At 39.4% G+C, this 14,980-nt stretch overlaps 1 protein-coding gene across 1 annotated transcript in view; it reads right to left on the minus strand.

The window, feature by feature from the left end:
- The window catches only part of daam1a (dishevelled associated activator of morphogenesis 1a), a 33,130-nt gene extending 19,860 nt beyond the window's left edge, over positions 1–13,270 (minus strand). Inside the window, exons 1-4 of the mRNA XM_031321450.2 lie at positions 12,581–13,270; positions 1,395–1,599; positions 1,174–1,263; positions 275–346 (exon numbers count right to left, since the gene is read on the minus strand). Of these exons, the coding sequence (XP_031177310.1) occupies positions 275–346; positions 1,174–1,263; positions 1,395–1,577 (345 nt within the window). The 5' untranslated portion in view covers positions 1,578–1,599; positions 12,581–13,270. The remainder of the gene's footprint in view (positions 1–274; positions 347–1,173; positions 1,264–1,394; positions 1,600–12,580) is intronic.
- Between the last annotated feature and the right edge of the window lie 1,710 nt (positions 13,271–14,980).

Raw genomic sequence — 14,980 nt, forward strand, 5'->3', positions numbered from 1 at the left:
TGGGCTCTGTCCTTTTGGCCCCTGGAGCTAAATGTTGGTTTATAATGTAGGATTGTTGCACTCTGCGATATCAGCTGAAATAAAGTTACAATAAACTGCAATAACATTTAAATGAACATTGTCATTCAAAAGCAATTGTAAAAAAAAAAAAAAAAAAAAGTGCCTTTAAAAATCATCAATGTGTTTAATGTTTTTTTTTTTTTTTTTTTTAAAGGAAATTGGTAATAAAGCTGAATCTGTGAATCTGTGTCTGTGAATAGACTGTGTTACTCACAGCAGCCATGGACCTGAGTTGGTCAATATAATACTCTGGCCATCTGGTTGCTCCTTTATTCTCCTCTGCCTCCTGCAATACACCCACACACACACACACACACACACACACACACACACACACACACACACACACACACACACACACACACACACAGGTCAGGGTAATAGACAACAGTTAATTTCCACAATATTCGCTGGATGTTGCGCAGGATGTCCCTCGCCTTCCACTCTCTATGTGGCAGCATTCTTAAACTCTGTTCGCTTCGGGAAGCAACAATAAACTTCGAACCAGTAAGCTACACGCTGAAAAGTTTTGGCAAGATTTGAAGAAAATTTGGATGGTGCAACAAGGCAGGCCTACTTGGTTCTGTTGGGGAATGATTGTAAAGATTTACAAAGAATATGTTTACAGCACTTACTCTCTAACTAGGACTAAACGATGTGAGGAAAATATCTAATTGCGATTATTTTGACTGATATTACAATTACGATATAATCCACGATAGTGGAGGGAATTTTATTTTTGTATCATTATTCGTATTTTCCTAGAAAAATATTAAAATCATTTTGTTTTTAAATGATTATAGTGCAATTTTTTTCAAGGATCTGTACAATACAAAGATTTTTTTCTTTAGTCCGTAGGATACAATTTGTAGGCTGGAGCACCACAATACTTAGGTAATTCAGAAGTATTTGTTATATTCAATTCAATGTTCAATTTGTTCAATAAAAGAATGTTGGACATGATTTCCTTTCATTTGTTTTAAATTCAGTAGAGAACTGAGCACTTTATTATCGGTTTATTACTCTCGCATGTAATATTGTTATCGCGATATTCAACAACGTTATCTCATATTTTCCTTATATAATGCAGCCCTAGTAGTTATAGTGTCTTACCATTTTTATACTACAGTAGAGCTGCCATTTCTTCTCTGCTGGCAAAGAAAACATGGTATCTCTGTGCTCATTTGTAAGGTCCAGTTCATCCTGAAGTAGAAGAAAGAAAGAAAGAAAGGATGGGAAGATAGAGTGATGAACATAAGAAAAACACTGTTTGAATGGATGTTTGAAGGCACATAGGAATAATGTTCGGAGTAGGAACACGGACTTGTACTCACCACCAGCTCAGTGAACATTGAGTCCAGCTCTTGAAGGGGGGGCATGGGCAGGGTGGGCTCCAGTACAGCCATAGTCTTCATGTTATCACATATGGTGATCTCTGGTTGGTCACTGTCTTTGTAGCAGCAAGGAAACAGAAAGGACATGCCACGCCCCTGGCTGGGCTTCCCTTGGGACGCCATGGTTACTTCGGCAAAGTATTGACTAAAGGAGGAAGACAAAAAGTATGAATCAAATGTGCTGTCATTTACTCCCTAGTCTCACATTGCCAGACCCATCTCTGTGGAGTAAGGTCTGACTACACCACAGTTACATTCTGGGATAGGAGAATTAAAAAACGCTCTGGGTTGTTTTCATTTCTTTAAACCAATCACAATCGTCTTGGGCGGCGCTAAGCTCCGGACGCAGCGACGGTGGCTCTGCAAAATAGTCTCGGGAAGGAACATGTTTTGGTGGAACATTTGCACCCTGCAAAAGAAAACGCTACATACAAAACAAATGAAGTTAAAGGCATACTACGTAACTTTTCCCTCTTTGGTCCCCCTACAGGTTGTCTCATTGGAACTACAGCCGCGCGAGCTGTAGTTCCAATGAGACAACCTGTAGGGGGACCAAAGAGGGAAAAGTTACATAGTATGCCTTTAAACGTTCACACAATACAGTAACGTGAGCTATTTAAATTAGCTGGATACATGGTTCAACCTCATTAGCTCTTACCAGTGTATCACCGTGTGTACTTCATCTACAGCAATCCCACCAATCAGTCCCAAAACGTCCCAGTTAGAGAGGAAATGCTGTAAACATATTCTTTATAAATCTTTACAATCATTCTATGAAAGAACCAAGCAGGCCTGCCTTGTTGCAACATCCAAATTTTCATTTTCAGCGTGTATCTTGCTAGCTCAAAGTTTGTTGTTTCCCGAAGAGAAGGGAACAGCAACACACAGAGAGAGGAAGGTGAGGGATATCTTTTTATTCTGAAAATGTACTTCCGTTTATCCAGACTATTTACTTCCTGGTACTGATTGTGTATTGTCATTTTGCAGCAAATTCTAAATTGGCTTTGACTTTGAATTAAGTGTTGATAAGTTGCTAAAAAATGTAAAAAACCAAACTGAGCTAAAGGAGCACACCCACGAACATGTGTCTAACGCTGTGAATGCTGCACAAACAGTTGTCTCCTATTCATCATCGCAAACATGATCAATCACACGCACAAACATACACACACATTTGGGTGTGATTAACAAGCACAACTGGAACAGGTCTTGTACACAGCTGAGTCATAAGGTGTGGTTTTATGCACTTCTTTCTTTCACAGTCCTCCTGTGTCTGGTCATTTATTTTAGGGTTTGAAACAGCACTTTGGTATGTTGGACCACGAAAAATAGTTTCAGTGTAGTTGTGTGAATAACAGCAACATCCTCAGGTCCTCTCACAGTCATACAGCAAGTGCTCAGTGTCACAACTCAATAACTTTCCCTGTACATTTTCTAACATATACTGTAGACGGCGACCAAATGATTAAAATGACTTCTCTGGGTTTGAACATTGTTGGAAACATTTGGACAATGTAAGTACACAACTCAACAACATACATAAGAGGGGTCTATTCGTTTTTAGGCATTTTAATGCCGAAATGTTCCATATTCAATCTTTAAGTACAGTACAGTGTATGTGAGTGAATGTACTTAAACCACCACTGGATATTTCTGCAGTAAAATGTAAATAGAGAAAAGTTTGCGAATCTCCACAATCAGTAACATTGATCCACGGGGGGATCATGACATCCATAGTCTGGATCAACGGAAGTACATTTCCAGTATATTTGCCTGACATCTGCGGAGTATACATGCTGCCTCCCGTTTACCCTGGCACGCACATGCCCAGCATACCAAAATGTTGATAAGATATGCAGTTTAGGCGTGTTAGTTTAACCTGAGATTAGTTCTTCTACTGGAGATAAAAACACTTGAATGCACGGAGATCACTTTTGGCTCTAAACTCTGCTTAAAAAACAAAATGTTGCAATGTAAATGTAGCCTGTGTGTTGCCGTTCTTAAACTCTGTTCGCTTCACGAAACAACAATAAACTTGTGATTAAAATAAATGTCAAGTTTTGAAGAAAATTTAGATCGTGCAACAAGGCAGGCCTGCTTGGTTCTTTTGGTGAATGATTGTAAAGATTTACAAAGAATATGTTTACGGCATTTCCTCTCTAACTGGGACGTTTTGGGACCGATTGGTGGGATTGCTGTGGATGAAGTACACACGGAGATACACTGGTAAGAGCTGATCAGGTTGAACCATGCATCCACAGCGCTGTGGAAATGGGTCAGGCAATGCGAGACTAGAACTGACTCGACATGAGATGGCGCTGTGCTCTAATTGCTTCACATCGGACACTAAAGTAGTGCAAAGATTTAACATTAAACACCACATCTATTCATCATGTCTATACTGTGCATGTGTAGCTACATACTTCTGACACATTGTACCTGTACCCTTACAAAAACAAACTAAAACTAAACTTTTCTGAAAAGCTGAAACTAAACTAAAACTAGCAAACACACTCTGAAAAAACTAACTTAAATTGAACAAAAAATGAAATCCAAAACTAAAATAAAATAAAAACTAATTGAAAATTCAAAACTATTACATGCTGGAACTCGTACAACTGATGCCCACACTGTGAACCTTTGAGTTTACAGCTAACATCTCGCGGTATCGTACTGTTTTAATGTTATACAGGATAATGCCGTCAATGGCAATGCATTCTGGGAGAAAATTAAAATATTACAGCGCTATCTGCGAATGTTACAGCTTACAGGTATTTTCTGTTAATACCAATGCATCTTGGGAAAATAAAGGAAAAGGCGGGAATGACACTGCAGCCAGTATATTACTGTAAATTAAAATAATACAGTAAGAAACTATGTCTATTTAGAGTAAAATAGATTACAATTTTAATACTGTACGCATTAGAGTGCAGATCAGGCTGAATTTTTCTGTCCGAGCCCGGCCCGCGTCCGACAGAGCAGTAACCGAACCCGGCCCGAGCCTGACAGGCATTAAGATATTTATGTCCGAGCCCGACATAAATATCTTTTTTTTTCTCATACTAATGACACGTGTACGTTTGTTTGTGTGGAAAGCCCGCTTTTATTAAGCAACTGTAGGAAGGCATTCGGAAATGTCAACAGATGAGGCATCAGCACACACGGGGCAATAAGCGCACGTTAACACAGGCTCGCACCTACATAATAAGCTTTTTTAAATTTAAAATGTTCAATGCCTTATCGCGCTGATGTGACCGAGTCCGACCGGAACCCGAACATCATTTCTAAATATCTGTCCGAACCCGGCCCGTCCCGATGGGTCCCGACGGGTCCTGACGGGCTCGGTTCGGGTATCCATCCTCTAGTACTACTGTAAATAAACAGTAGTTTACTGGCGACACTGCTGCCAGGATATTACTGTAAATTCAAATAATACAGTAAGAAACTGTCTATTTACAGTAAAATAGCTTAAAATGTAAAAACAGTACGCGTACTGTAAATAAACAGTAGTTTACTGGCCAAGCTGCTGCCAGTATATTACTGTAAATGTATAGTGAAGAGTTTTACAGCGCATGCATGTTTAGTCGGTATTTGACAAAGTACAGCCAGTGTCCTTGCCTCAGTTACGTAACAGTGTCAAAGTAAGAATAGCAATGGTTGCTACAGGACTCTAATAACGATCAGCACTGTGTGTGTGGTCATATTGTGTATAGATCAATGAATCGGTCAGCTCAGAGTTCAAAAGGGTTTAATCAATACTTTATGGATCCCTGGAAGGAGAGTGTGTTCTCTCTCTGGCCCCGTTTCCATGCGGAGGTCAAAGGTCAGTGTCAGCGACAGAACAGCACGGTCTCACTCAGGACAACTGCAGTTAGAAAATGTCTGCTTCCCAACAACGATGTGGGTTGTTCAGCGGTGGAAGAAGTAGGCAGATCCTTTACTTCAGTAAAAGTACTAATACCACATTGTAAAAATACTCTGTTACAAGTAAATGTCCTGCATTGAAAATGTTACTTAAGTAAAAGTATGTAAGTATCATCAGGAAGATGTACTTAAAGTATTAAAAGTAAAAGTACTTAATGCAGAAAAATCCTCACATTTTAGAAACTGGAAACGATCCAACCAGTTGTGTGTCTAATGGTCTAATCATTTCAGCTGGACTTGTAGGCCCTTATATTGTTGGGTAGTTTAATTTATAATACAACATTGTATTTTATAAACTACATGTGTTTTGTGTACAAAAATCTTAATTTGTAAAGTAACTAGTAACTAAAGCTCTCAGATGAATGTAGTGGAGTAAAAACTACAATATTTCTCTCTGAGATGTAGCGGAGTAGAAGTAGATAGTGGCATGAAAAGAAAAGACTCAAGTAAAGTACAAGTACCTCTACTTGATTTCGGTACTTGAGTAAATGTACTTCACATTTCACCACTGGGGTTGTTAATAAGTCGATATGCAGGTATACGCAGTATACATCACTAAGAAAGTTCCAGGATTTCCATATACCCACTTAAAAATGCCCAATGACACACAACAACATACTTTCCATTATATTTTGGATATATTTTGAATTGTCATCTGTGTTTGTCTTCTTCACATAAGCTAAATAAAGATATTTCCACCGTAAAGAGATGCATAAAAGTGTATCCGTATACAGGAAATGAAATTGTTGATGCTCAAAACTTCCCTGATGGAGGACACCCAGACCCCTCACTATGATATGGCCCCCCCTCCCCCAAATGCAGATTCTGGCCAATATATATATATATATATATATATATATAGTACACCCATTACAATACATTAGAATACACCACTGATTTATAGTTAGATAATGCTGCTCTAAATAATAATAATGCTGATGCTAAAACAGCCTCCTGTTCCACAATGAAACATTTTTGGGCAGCACATAGGCCTAATGAATGTAACTAAAAGACTTTTCTCAGATCTAATGATGATTGTAGTTGGACTTCTTCAGCAAGTTTTGCCTTTAAGCTTTTTGAGGGTTATTAATGTATTATCTGCTCTAGTTTTTCCACTGTTTCACACACAGATATGGTGATAACAACGGTCCAAAGTGATGTGAAAAAGAGACGCATAACTACCACAAAATAACACAAAACGACTACAAAGAGACGCCAAATGACCACAGAGACCCAAAACAACCCCAAAGAAAACAAAAATGACCAAAAGGAGACATGACTACAAAGAGACACAAAATGAATGGGGAAATTGCATCTTTGTTTATTGATAAACGTCACATTTTCTTGAGGAAGGACGCCTAAACCCCCTTCTAAAAAGTCTTCCACAAAGCTAGGGAAAACACTGCAATGAGTCATATTTTTGTTATTGTCAACAAATCCAATGAGAAGCCCAAAACCAACACTGTGTGAGTCCGTCCCTCAATACTTTCTGACTTCCCTACCTTGTCTGTGGCTCACAGGCAAACGTTACTCAAACACCGAGGGAATAATGTATTTGTTGGGCACTATTTTCTAGGGATGTTCCGACACCGATACCAGTATCGGAAAAGCCTCCAATACTGCCTAAAAACTGGTATCGGCAAGTACTCAGGTTTATGCACCGAACTGATACCACGTAATTTAGACCCGAAGAAAAAATAAGTTAAAGTAGTTCATTTATGTTCTTTTGCCGACTGTCAAACTGGATAGTAAACGAAAGTTCTACGGCGTTCATTGTTTGTGCTTGTTCATGTTTCACAAAAGGTTTAACCTGAGCCACGCCAACAACATTTAAAATGAGCATTTCGTTTTTTGTAAAAGAGTGGGTTGTGCTGGGGGAATTTGGACTGATAATGCCTACATTCCTGAGGTTGTTAGCGGGCTTCAATGTTTTTTTAAGCCAAGGACCCTTTAACCCTTGTGTTGTCTTCGGGTCAAATTTGACCCATTTTCTAAATTTCTATATCTATCTATCTATCTATCTATCTATCTATCTATCTATCTATCTATCTATCTATCTGGGTTTCTTTTTAACAACCTAATTTTGATTACCTAAAAATAACACAGATGATTCCATACAACATGCGTCACAAGTGCAACGAAAGATCCAATCTCCACTTTCATTGAATTTTAGGGTGTTTTATTCAATTTGAAAAAATAAAATTAAAATGTTTCGAAACAGTATCCCGACTGAACGTTGACATATACCCTTCTGTGATTATCCTTCTTTTAATATTAGTCTGAATAATTCATAATTTCTGCTTTTTTAATTCAAGAATTTGGTATAATTTCCTATAAATTAGGTTTATTGACCATAAATTCACACAATAAGTGTAAAACTAGTGGTAATAAGTTGATAAGTTGATGTTAGTAATGTGTATACACAGTAGTAAAAAACGTAAACGTAAAGAAAAAAAAACCAACATTGAAAAAAGCGCCAAAAATGTCGAAAAAGAGACAAAAACGTCAGAAAAAGTGTTGACAGTTTTGACCGGGGAGGATGAGAGGACGATGCATGGTCGAATGGAAAACAACACAAGGGTTAACTGTAAGAGAGACAGAGCAGGGCCCCCTACTATATATATTGTATAAAATTAAGTTGCATATTAAATTGAGCCTACAATAACGTGTAGGGCGGCCTAAAGCCTTTATACATACATGTTTTATGTATGCATAGAATACTAAGCTATTAAAATAAGAATTGTTGGCATGATTTTATAAATCATGTTTTATGTTAAACATACATGTTGATAGTTTGTGGATAGTGAGCATATCATCAGTGGGTTTTTTCACAAATTGGTTGATTTATATTTGCTAATAATATGTTGGATTCGTGTGAAGACATTTTCGTTTTTTGAAGAAAAAAAATTCAAACAATTTACAATAATTTGGAGGCCCCCCCCATGCTGTAACTGTGAGGACCCCCTAGGGGTCCCGGGACCCCCCTGTTGAAGATCGCTGCTCTAAAAATGAAATCCGTAAAATAACAGAAAAAGTTCTGGCGGCTCGTTACCCTTTTTACTTTGTCTTGTCATTAAAAACAGAAATGTTGTATGTAGCTCCAGTCAAAATACGGAACATTTCCTGTCATTTAAAAGTCTCATACTAAACTGCTCAGTTAGTAAACTTCTGAAAACGTTGGAAAAAAACTTTAAAAACATCAAAAAAGAAGAAAACGTCAGAAATACATGACAAAATGACGACAAAAAGCGCCAAACACCGAAAAAAAGCGACCATAGTGGACTCTAATCTCCCGAAGAGTTGTCGGGGCACAAAATGATGCAATTCAAAATGTTAAAAAACAAAAATACAAACCGTCTATGGACAGTTTCTGTTAAAACATAGTCATAAAACTGTTAATACACAGATATTTCTTACAATAATCATAGGTGTGATTGGCAAAGGACAAAAAAGCAGGAAAATATACGGCGCACCCATGACGCTGCGACAGCCCCCTCCCCCCCTCATTTTAAAAAAAAAATAAACCATTAAATGGCACTTTCTGGAGAGTTTTGTGCAAAGAAATGGAGAAATTGAGTCTTACATGATATGTAGGTATTAGGGCATTTAGCATTTACATTACTGTTAATCAGTCATCACTTGATCACACATTGCATTACCTTGTTATAATATAAATAATAATAGTGCCACATGAAGAGACAGTGCAGCATATGACAGTAGCAACAGCTGAGAAGATTTGGGTCTGTGGTGACCAGGTCCACCTCACACAAACTTCCTTCTCCTATTCTCTCTCCTTACTACCACACCCACACCCACACCCACCCACACCCACCCACACCAGCCCACATTACCACGCCCATGCAGCCCCACCCACGGACATTTACGGATTTTTAAACATTTAATGTAACTGGCAAACAATGCTTTCTACTTTTTAAAGAGCACACATTTATAACAAATTTTTATTTATGCCGTTTGTATGCTGTTACTGTCATTCTCTACAGTATGTAGGTATGTAGTATGTATGTTGTCACTGTCTGTTCAATTGTCCGTGTTTCTCTGTTGACATTGTACATATTAAGTTATAACTAACTCTGCAATTTAAATGTTTTTTATGGCTGTCTGTGATTATACTTCAGGGTTTTTCCTTGCTCAGAATTTGTCTTTGCGGGAACACACAAAGCTGGGGGGGGGGAGGGGGTCTGGGGGTCCTCCCCCAGGAAATTCTGAGGGTAAAAGACTTCAATTCCTGCATTCTGATACATTTTTAGGCACCAATTTATGGTAAAAATGTCAATATTTATTGCAAGGAAATCACAAAATTCTGGTGGCAGGTAACAATTCAAAATACAAAATATAATGGAATATTATTATATTCAGTAGTCCAGTAAGGAGGCTTTCACATCCGGGACATGGGCCGGATACAACAACACTTGACCCTAAAGTCCAGTTGTTGGATTGACTTAGGCTACTTAATCAGTGATGTTGAATATAGCCTACAGTGTAACGGACCACCACAGTTCATACATACATGTGAACCGCGGATTAATTGCAGAGTTTAATCTACATAGTGTAAAACTACTACGTGAATGGGGCACAGCAGAAAGACGGAGCAGAGCGACGCTGCTTGTTCAGGGTTTTCATGTGTACTCCTATAGGCCTACACTTCGCATCAGGCGTTAAAACCAACTGTACCGAATTAGACTACTATTTAACGCGAGACGTTTTTAACCGCTAATAAAACTGTCTCAATTTAATACTGATGCCGTCAGACGGCCGCGCGGACAGACAGCAGTCGGAGTTCCGGCAGAGCTCTGCGCCGGTCAGCAGCGGCTTCTCACTGTACAACCAGTCCCCCAGAGCAGCATGATCACCGGGAGGGTACAGCCTGAACCCTGCAAACAGAGATCCCGTTTGAAGGTGACATGATTGATTTTGACTGAACGTCTCAATTTAAGTAACCTCTGATCGGGTCGTAGCAAATTAAGTAGCTACACTAAGTTTAAGATTAGGTGTTGGTCATTCTCAACACCTTTCTACCCCCCCCCCCACACACACTTATCAACTCTGGACTCTGTGCTGCTGCCAGCCTGTGTAACGTACGTTACTCACCATCGATCGACTGTTAGCTTCAGCTGGCTAACGTTAGCTGTCAACCTCCCGACTAGCTAGTGATCTAGCGAGGATTAGCCCTTCAGACCGCAGTGGACTTCAGTGGACTCTCCATCCAATATCCCGACTTCGTCTACCACAACTGCCGGACTCTTTCAAATACATGTACTCCCTGTCTCCGCCGATCACTTGGTAGCGTTGGTCAGCTGTCAGCTTACGCCAGCTAGCTTCTGTTAGCTTTCACCGACTGACGGCTTGCCCAGCACATCTTTTCGCTGTAGAGCTCTTTTAGCCATGTTTCCCGGCTCAACACTAAGTTAGTGTGGGCCACTACCTTTCTGCACTGCCGAAAATGGTGCTCCTAAAATATTCCTCACTGCAACTTCTCAACGTCATCTGCTACATCGCTTCAGCTTGCATTGCCAACATGCAACAATATTGTCCCGTTGTCGGCTTCAGCTAAGAAGATAGTTCGCCCCCACACGTCCAAAATTCTTATTCAAATAACCTTCCGCAACGATTGCAGGCTCTTTGGTGAAGCTCTGCTTTGAATGAAGTTACATCGTGACAAATTAATGGACCACTTGCGGAGTGATATGAAGACATGAGTCAGAGTATGTTTACCAATACCCCCGACCTGTGCCTTGCGACACCCCCCCAAAAAAAAAAAAAAAAAAAGCGGATTTGCATGATTTACGAGAGCTTCATTTTCAGGTCAGAAAAGCCGGATTTCCGGAATTATCCGGAAGAATCACACCCCTGAATAATAATAATTTATACTTTTTAATTGATCCCAGTGGGGAAATTAAAATTTCCCTTTGTGAATCGGAATCGAATTGATTCAGCAAATAATTGGCGATACCCTGCCCTAAAGATTATTATAAAGTGTTAAAATGAGACAACATTTTTTTTTAAGAAATAAGCATTTAGTTTTTTGTAAAAGAGTGGGTTGTGCTGGGGGAATTTGGACTGATAATAGTTCTATTCCTGAGGTCGTCATTCTCTCAGAGGGGTCAAACTCAGTTTCACTGAGGGCCACACTGGAAAATGAGACTGACATCTAGGGGCCAGACATTGTTTACTTGTTGTTCACTCACAGTTTATTGACATGCTTTTATTTCATCGAAAAAGTTAAATATTTTTGACTGTATCATTGCATGTCCCATATATTTTCACTTACAGTTCGCTCGACACAAAGCCCTTAAAAAGTCAGCAAAAATCAAGTAAAACAATCATTCCGATTACATTTTTAAAAGCAGGCTACCACACAGCCCACTCACAGCCTGAATATGAAAACTCTCTGCTTCTGTAGTCTGAGTCTCATGCTACGTTCCAGCCACAATTTTTAGCCCGTAAGTTACGACTTCAAGTCACGACTCACGACTTGGTAGCAGATTTGGGCGTCTGATAATGACATTTGGCACACCGTCAAAGCTGGCTAGCTAAACATTGTGCCGTTGGCAGGGTTCAGGTTAGGCTAACTAACGTTAGCTAGTGGCTACCTAACGTTGACGTTAGCTAGCGCTAGCTGATACTAGCAATTTTTAGTCGGCGACATATTTTGGGCTTCATTTAATAAACATAACCTGTAGTAGTACACAATCGTATGTGTATTGTTTTGATTACAATGTGCAGAATTACTTTACGTTGCCTATTTATGTCTATTTATTTATATTTCTCACCGTTAATCACCGGCGTCTGTACAGCATCAACAGGGGTCGCCATTGTTGTTTATGTGTGTGTCACGTCAAAAACTGTAACTGGGAGAACAACAATCTGGTACAAGTTCACGAGTAGTAAGTTACGGGTTTGACTGCCGTTCCAGGGCACTTTCACGGGTAGAAGGTTGTGAAAACACGAGTTACGGGTTGCCTGAAACGCGCCATCAAAGTCGACAAATTTAGTTTTGAGTGTTGCGCAAATTCAGTTTTACAAAAAAAACATTCCATCTTTTTGGTTTGGCGTACATCTAGGTCGGCCAAAACGTATTGTGAAGCTAAAGTGATATGCGGCCCGCATCAAAACGTGCGAGGACCTTGAGTTTGACCCATGTGCTCTACATAAAGTGTGTGGGATCATCATGGGTTTCTTACCTTTGTGATCCACTTCTACGCAACGCGGTGAGATGCCGTGTTAAGCTCCAGGGGGTGTGTGTAGTCCATTCACAGAGAGATCAGTCACTCACTGTGCTCTCACTGAAACTCTGATGTCATTCCCAACATTAAAACAGCCGGTCATCCCTGAAGACTACTCTGATATACTTCTGAGAACATGTTTGACATGTTCTACATAATGCAACAAATAGATAAGAGAGAGAGTATGAAACAAGGAAATAAAAAGTCAGAAAGTTGTACTGAAATCTTCGACTCCAAAGACACAGATTTAAACTTTCCTAAGATGACAAGCACGACAAAAATAAACACAGATACAAAATCTGGAACTAAAAATCAGCTGGTGGCACTTTCACTAGAGCTGGAGTTGAATTGAAAATGTCCAAACAGAGTCTTCAGTTATAATCCACAAGACGTTTGTTCAGTTAGAAAGTGTGTAGCCTAAATACAAAATCCAGAGTTGATTCAGACAGTTTCTTTTAAAGTTTTGGCAGAAACTTGCAGGTAGGTGTCCAAGAAAAATACAAATCCTCTTAAATGTAACTCCATGCTATCCGTACAACACCTGCTCTGGTCTCTGTATTCTTCTACTTTTTCCTTTTTCCATTTTTTGGCGTTTGGATCAGTGTCTGTGGTGTCTCTCTGTCCCTGTCAGGCAGAAACTGACAGTCTGGGCAAGAGAGTGGATTCCTAGTCCCGCCCAGACCTCGCCCACTGCTTTCTGTGTGTGTGTGTGTGTGTGTGTGTGTGTGTGTGTGTGTGTGTGTGAGAGAGATATGTGACAGACTCTGGACTCTAAAGTATTCAGATTCTTTACTTCAGTGAAAGTAGGCCTCCTAATACCACACTGTAAACAAACAAAAAAACACTCTGCTACAAGTACATAGTACAAGTAACATCCCACATTGAAAATGTTACTTGAGTAGAAGTCTGTAAGTATCATCAGAAAAATGTACTTCAAGTATTAAAAGTTAAAGTAGTCGATGCAGAAAAATCCTCACATTTTAGAAACTGGAAACGATCCAAACTGTTCTGTGTTTAATGGTCTAATCATTTCAGCCGTTATATTGTTGGGTAGTTTAATTTATAATTAAACATCATATTTTATAAACTACATGTGTGCAAAGGTCTTAATTTGTAAAGTAACTAAAGCTGTCAGATGAATGTAGTGGAGTAAAAAGTACAATATTTCTCTCTGAGATGTAAAAAGTAGAAAGTGGCATGAAAAGACTCAAGTAAAGTACAAGTATCTAATATTTGTAAGTACAGTACTTGAGTAAATGTACTTTGTTACATTCCAGCACTGTGCATATCTATTTGTTTATTTTTCTGTAATAATATGATATTGGGAAGTAGGGGCAGGACAACATAGGCTAGGCATTATGCTTCTGCTTGATCCTTCTTGAACTTATCCTTTTCTTTTTCTTTGGTTGATTTGTCTACGTTTGTGTTTTTATCTGCTTTTGTTTTCTTTTACAATGTACTGTTGATTGTTGGAGATAAATAAAAAAATTAAATTGTTCAGCCTGCTCTCGTGTGATCGTGCTGTAATCACCAAACTGCGAGTGATGAAACTCATGGGAACAGACTCTCAGTGAAGAAAGAGGAAATGTCTGTCATTTAAAAACTTGTCCGGGCAGCTTCGAAGTGGGAAGGAACTTGTTTTGGTGGAACGTGTACGTTCAAAAGTAGTTTTAGTCATGCAACAGAAAACTCAGATTAGACAGATAGTCTAGCTAGCTGTCTGGATTCTTTTTTTGAAAGATTATTTTTAGGCCTTTATTGACAGGACAGCTGAATGAAAGGAGAGAGAGAGGGGGGAATGACATGCAGCGAAAGACCGCAGGTTGGAGTCGAACCTGAAGCCGGGCCCGCTGAGTTGAGGAGTAAACCCCTATATATGGGCGCCCGCTCTACCAACTGAGCTATCTGGGCGCCCAGCTGTCTGGATTTACCCTGCAGAGATCTGAGGAGCAGTTAACCATAGTCCTCAGAAATCCACCTGAGTTTAGAACTCCAATACAAAGAAAGAGGAAGGTAACGGGACATCCGGCCTAAAGGAGTGAAATCTGGTGGAATTTCCGTCGGCAACGGAGCAATCCCGGAAATGGAACATCGTGGATGTAGACTGCATTTTCATTAACACTTTCTGTACATTTCCTACCAAAAAAAAATCAATTCAGGTCACGTGATGACAGTTACAATGTCTCCATGACAACTAAGCAAAAATCCATCTGCAGATAAAGACATCCGACATCCGGCGTGAGCCGCGCACCAGATGTCAGGCAGTTATCCTGGAAATGTACATCCGTTGATCCAGACTAACTACAATAAAAAAAAATGGAAAATAAAATCTGTAAGAACCATTTGTACTCATTTATT

This window comes from Sander lucioperca, chromosome 18, assembly GCF_008315115.2.
Source record: "Sander lucioperca isolate FBNREF2018 chromosome 18, SLUC_FBN_1.2, whole genome shotgun sequence".
Lineage (NCBI taxonomy): Eukaryota > Metazoa > Chordata > Actinopteri > Perciformes > Percidae > Sander > Sander lucioperca.